Source organism: Electrophorus electricus, chromosome 16 (assembly GCF_013358815.1).
Source record: "Electrophorus electricus isolate fEleEle1 chromosome 16, fEleEle1.pri, whole genome shotgun sequence".
In the NCBI taxonomy this organism is placed as follows: domain Eukaryota; kingdom Metazoa; phylum Chordata; class Actinopteri; order Gymnotiformes; family Gymnotidae; genus Electrophorus; species Electrophorus electricus.
The window spans coordinates 6,062,852-6,068,875 of NC_049550.1; the positions used below are offsets into that span (position 1 = coordinate 6,062,852).

The following is a 6,024-nucleotide window of genomic DNA, read 5'->3' on the forward strand; positions in this document are numbered from 1 at the left end:
AATGCGATTCTTGGTATAGGATTGGAATTACAATAATTATTTCACACACACAAAAAAAGGGGTCTCCATGATTTCACAGACATACCTCTACATTTCCAGAGAAATAGGACATTTTGGATAGAGGTTGTTGGTTAGCTGTGAAACCAAAGTGAAGGACTTCTGTCTGAAAAGTTCTGCTTCATTGGGTACAGCTCTGCAGTTTTTACTCCCCTCCCCCCTTTACACACACGCGCGCACACACCACACACACACACACACACACACACACAAAATAAATAAATAGATTAATTCATATATATAAAACTATGCTAAATATATGTATGTTAAATATAAATTTTGATTTTTATTTTTATATATATATATATATATATATATATATATATATATATATATATATATATATATATATATATATATATAGCATTCATATATTTAGCATAGTTTTATATTTAAAACTTTGTGCTGCAACTTTAAGCTATGTATAAATATAAACTTGCAGCACACAGGGTTTCCAGGAAACAGGAGCACTGCAGTTCTACGTGAGTCTTACAGTTACAGTTTCTCCCTGAAATCTTTTTTTTTCTTTTTCTTTTTTTAGTATCCCATCTAAGTGTGACACTTGTGATTATACTTGTGAAGCTTTAACATATTTACTGGCTCTAGGTGGAAAAGAGTGATGTGTTAATTTCCTTTTAAAGCTATGACCTGTTTTGCCCAGTTTATTTTCTAAACCTTCTGCTTGTGGTCAGCTCATTAGTTATGCTGTCAGTTATGAAAGTCCTGTGGAAATCTGTGAAATAATTCTGTGTGCTTTCCAATTTTAAATATAATTTACATATTAAATGTGAATTTTTACTCATTCTTGGTCACCCCTTGCAGATGTAATTGCTTCTGAACATTCTGAAGTGAACTGTACAGAGGCTATATAATGCAGCCCTTTCACTGACCCTTCATTCTTGCATTTAGTGGGGTGTGCAGTATAACACTGATTCAGAAATCTCTTAGTGGGGATGTTAACCTTGTGCTCTTCTGCAGGTACAGAAGCTTAAAGCACTTTAACTATGACATCTGCCAGAGCTGCTTTTTCTCTGGCAGAGTGGCCAAGGGTCACAAGATGCAATATCCCATGGTCGAATATTGCACTCCGGTATGTTTGACCATGCTACTCTCTTCATCACTTTGTGCATAAGTGAACTTTTTGGACATATCTTTGTGGCCTGACTGTGTTTCTAATATTTTTAATAACTTAAATGTTCAGTTCACAATAATTCTGAAATGTATAATGTGAAGAGCAATATATCTATAATTTTGTTGTTGTGTGTGTGTGTCTCGTTATTAGACAACCTCTGGAGAAGATGTGAGAGATTTTGCCAAAGTTCTGAAGAATAAATTCAGGACGAAACGCTATTTTGCCAAGCACCCTCGCATGGGTTACCTTCCTGTGCAGACTATTCTGGAGGGTGATAACATGGAGACGTAAGAGGCTTTTATCATTGCATTTCTCTGTGTCCACAGTTGCTATCAGCTGTGCATGATTTTATTTTGTGTATTTGAGCCTTGTAAAGGATATAATGAACATAGAACCAAACTAACATCAAACTGTTTAAAGTTGTAATGGTTTTTCTTTAAAAAAATAAAATAAAATAAGTAAAATATCCAACCATAATAACTTTTATGATCCTACCTTCACCCATTTCATGCTTAGAACTGGCTGTGCTTAATTTATGTAATTAAGAGTAGCTGGACAGTAGTGTGCCCAAGGATTTTATTTATTTATAATTTTTGTTTGCCATTTCATCCCATCCACACAATGGGCTAACAAATAAAGAACCATATCACTAACTAAGAATTTATTTGTTTAGATTGCTATCTGAATATTACCTTAAGTATCTTCCATATTGATATTTTTAATGAGGCTGATCATTTATTGTAAAGAAACCATAACATGAAATCATGAATTTGAGTGTGTATGTGTGAGAGAGAAGCACTGCCCTTGTTAACCACCAGATTGACTGATTGATTTTTCTCTTGAAGGCCTGTTACACTAATCAATTTCTGGCCTGTTGACCATCCGTGAGTAGTGTTTCACACCAGCACTTTTACATTCACACCAGTACATTTATTAATGCTCTGTTGCATTAAAAGGGAAGATGTTTGATTTGCTTAAGGGTAATGGTAGGACTGTTATAATTAAGACTAGTTTGTTTGCTGTTTATTTCCTGTTCGTGCAAGCCTCTAGTTTAATTACTCTATTTTTACAACATTGGGACAATTTGTTAGACATGCTTAACCTGATTCTGCAATTTTCATTGCCCATCTTCAGATGTTGCCCAAATATTATTAACTTTAGGGTGTGGTTATTACATGGTTTTACATCAGATTACATCAGAGTAATTTTCAAATTGTTTTTTTTTTCTTTTTAAAGGTGGTTCATGTATAATTAAATCATAACCACATATGAGATTTAATGAGATTTTTTTTAGCCTTAAAACTCATTGGACTGTGTTTACATCCAGTGAGAAGCTACAGGGACTATCTTTAGGACTATCTCAGTCTTAAAGATGGCAGGTGGAGTATTATACATAAACCAACAACTTTATTTGGAACTACTTTTCACCTGCTCGTTCACATAATTCTTATAATTAAATAGATAACTATAATTAAATTAGACAATCATGTGTTAGAACACAATGCATAAAAACAAAGCAGACATGGGTGAAGAACTTCATAGCTGTATTTGTAACCAAACTGTTCAATATAAAAACAATTAATAATAGTAATAATTTATCATTGTGCCAATACTTACAATCTGGTTATAATAAACAAACAAACAAAAAAACAAAGTGAAATTTTTTTTTAATTACAAAACAATAAAAAAAAAACTCGATCATGAAAATATCATAAAAATATGATCATGAAATATAAGAATCTAAAAAAGGTAAAAATTAGTCCCGAAAACAATGTATTTCCTTCGATTTACCATTGAGAAGTCATTTTCAGAGTCATGATTTCTGAAAAAGTATATCCAATATGCTGTAGTACACTTTGACAGTGTTTGACAGACTGACTTGAAAAGTCAATCTTAACGATTGCATACATCTGCACAACAGAAATGAAATGTACATTACATTAAATAATAAAGGACAAAACAGAGGTAACAGGCAATACACACATCACAGGTTTGTTGTGACCCCATGTGCCCAGATGCCTAATTTTAGGGTTGATGGTGGCTCGTTAACATTTTGATTTGCTGACCCATTTTATTCTTGCATTTTCCATTCTGTTATTGATAGGCCAGCATCATCGCCACAGCTGTCTCATGATGACACCCACTCCCGCATTGAGCATTATGCCAACAGGTAGGACGTCAGATTTGAAAAAAGAAAGGAACCTTTTTCTTATATTTTTAAACTTAATTTCCATATGGGCAGTTTTCTGCCTGGTGTGATGTGAGCTAATGTATCAAACTTATTTAGAAGCAACACTAGGAAGGTAGGTTGCATAGTTCTTTTATCCATTTAATATAACGATACAAATAAAATTAATTAATGAAGATGCATGTTGCTTAGGCTATGACAACACTTTGCAAGGAAAAAACAAAGAAGTGGATTGTTTGTCTCTATGGAAGTATAGAGTTTTGATCATGTGCCTCATGGTAATAACATTTATTGTTGACGTTCTAGACTATGACTTCAAAGCTTTTTGAGAAAACAAATCTTGTATGTATTTCAGAGGTCTGGTTTATATAAAATGTTTTTCCACAGTATAGTCATTTTAAATTCTACTGTTTAAATGTACTTATTTGCATGTTTGAGTGAGCATTTTATAAATGCATGTACTTTAATTATTTATGGAATTTCATTTTTATTTTGCGATTCCTTTTCTCTATTCCACAGGCTAGCTGAAATGGAAAATCGAAATGGCTCATATGGGAATGAGAATATTTCACCTAATGAGAGCATGTGAGATTTTGCCCTTCTACTGCTTTTTCGTTAATGCTAATAAATGTAAAGAATGCGTGTAATAGTATTAAGTGTGGATATTGACAACTTATTTAATAGCACAAGTTCAGACGCGTTGAATACCTCGCCTTAGAGCTTTGAAAGTATAGTCACTTAGCTCAAGATATTTTAATGTTCTGTTTTCAATTTTATTAATTTAATAAAAAGGCTTGTGCATGTATTTATATATGAAGATTTCAGAGCATCATAGGAAAAAAATGGGCTGAATTTTTATGAACTTCATATACAAAATATTTGTACCGTATATATGTGAATTGTGGGTTTTTTCAGAGGTTGTATTCTTGTCATGGGCTTGTTCTTTGCAGGGATGATGAGCATCTACTGATCCAGCACTACTGCCAGAGCCTTAATCAGGGCTCGCCCCTAAGCCAGCCTCAGAGTCCTGCACAGATCCTTATATCAATGGAGAGTGATGAGAAGGGAGAACTTGAGAGAGTTCTCAACGATCTAGAGCAGGAGAACAGGTTGAGTACCTTCAGGTGCAGGCAGATGTTCTGTGACCTGTTTGCTCTCAGATGTTTTCACAGCTTTTTTTTTTTCCATTCCCCTTTTCCATTATGTCTTGGACATGGTTACAGTCCCACAAATGATTCTGTCCTTCTCAATGTTTCAGGAAGCTACAGGCTGAGTATGATCGACTTAAAAAGGCCCACAACCACAAGGGCCTTTCGCCCCTCCCCTCGCCTCCACAGATGCTGCCAGTGTCGCCCCAAAACCCCCGTGATGCTGAGCTCATTGCCGAGGCAAAACTGCTGAGGCAGCACAAAGGACGCTTGGAGGCCAGAATGCAAATTCTGGAAGACCATAACAAACAGCTGGAGTCTCAGCTTAAACGTCTTAGACAGCTACTGGAGCAGGTGGGTAGGATATTTCTTTAAGATTACTATCTTATTTTTATTATTTACTATAGATAATTCAAATTATTTTGTATTTATTGGCACCAAAAATGTATTCTCTAGAATACATTATATCTTAGCCATATACACTCACAGATTCTTCAATAGAAACATCTACTTTGTACCTACACTGGCTGGCTACTTTCTTAGGTATAATCTCAGGATGTTGGCCAATTCAAGACAGCATAAGCACTGGCACTGTCGTATAGTTGTGATTGAGTTGGTAACAATTTACCAAGTGCAACAAAAAACTTCCTGCAGTTTTTACATGCGTAATTGTCACTGTTAGGCTCTATCAGACAGCAGTCCTGTGGTGACTAAGTGGGCAGAGATGAATGGAGTAGAGGGTGGCTAACAAATTAAGCATGGTGGTCAGTTTTGCTACTTTGAAGATTGTTTGAATATGCAATATGTTGAGTGAATTTAGATTTTTAGGATCATGGTCAGGGTCATAGTCGAGTAAAACAAATTGCATTTTAGACATTTTTGGTAATGTAGAAAGATGGTGTTTTATTTTTGATATGACATAAGTGGGACTTTATTGTAGAATTACATACTTAATTCTGTATCTGTCTACATATGGTTTGCATGCATGGTGTAAACTAATTATTTACAAATAATAGCTATACCTTGGCTACTATAGCATGTATGCACTTTTCAATGTTTGAATAGAAGCATAAAATTATTGAAAATTCTGATGTGAACCTTCACAGTGGGAAAATAATTCTAAACAATAACTGTGGTTGGTTTACTGAGTGCCTTAAAAAGGTAACCAATAAATGCATTTTAACCCTTGGCTGCTTGAGCATAACATTTAGTCAAAAATGTATTAAATAAAAAAATTCCAACTTTATAACCAAATACATAAACAAACCGAATACGTTTCATGTTATTTAACTTGTAATGGATTTAGTAATAAGTATGATTTTATTATACTTAGCAATTTCGAATGTTTGAAATTTCTATATTCCATTACCTTTCCCCTACATCCATAATAACCCATGAAAGAGTTTTAGTCTGGATAAAGAAACATGATTTTCATCCAACTCCTCTTTGTACTGGAAGAGTGGTTCACTCTGGTCTTTCTAAAGGAAACATTGAGGTTA

At 34.3% G+C, this 6,024-nt stretch overlaps 1 protein-coding gene across 14 annotated transcripts in view; it reads left to right on the forward strand.

The window, feature by feature from the left end:
- Positions 1 to 6,024, forward strand: part of dmd (dystrophin) — a 112,330-nt gene that overhangs the window by 96,062 nt on the left and 10,244 nt on the right. For 11 of the 14 annotated variants that reach the window (XR_004776987.1, XR_004776988.1, XM_035534638.1 and 8 more), the window contains 7 exons: positions 1,036 to 1,147; positions 1,340 to 1,476; positions 2,035 to 2,073; positions 3,294 to 3,359; positions 3,897 to 3,962; positions 4,328 to 4,486; positions 4,636 to 4,879. Coding sequence is in view for 12 of the 14 variants with exons in the window: in XM_035534638.1 (XP_035390531.1) it covers positions 1,036 to 1,147; positions 1,340 to 1,476; positions 2,035 to 2,073; positions 3,294 to 3,359; positions 3,897 to 3,962; positions 4,328 to 4,486; positions 4,636 to 4,879 (823 nt within the window). In the remaining 2 variants the exon portion in view is untranslated. The remainder of the gene's footprint in view (positions 1 to 1,035; positions 1,148 to 1,339; positions 1,477 to 2,034; positions 2,074 to 3,293; positions 3,360 to 3,896; positions 3,963 to 4,327; positions 4,487 to 4,635; positions 4,880 to 6,024) is intronic. The other 3 variants (XM_035534640.1, XM_035534648.1, XM_035534645.1) reach the window with 1 other exon arrangement.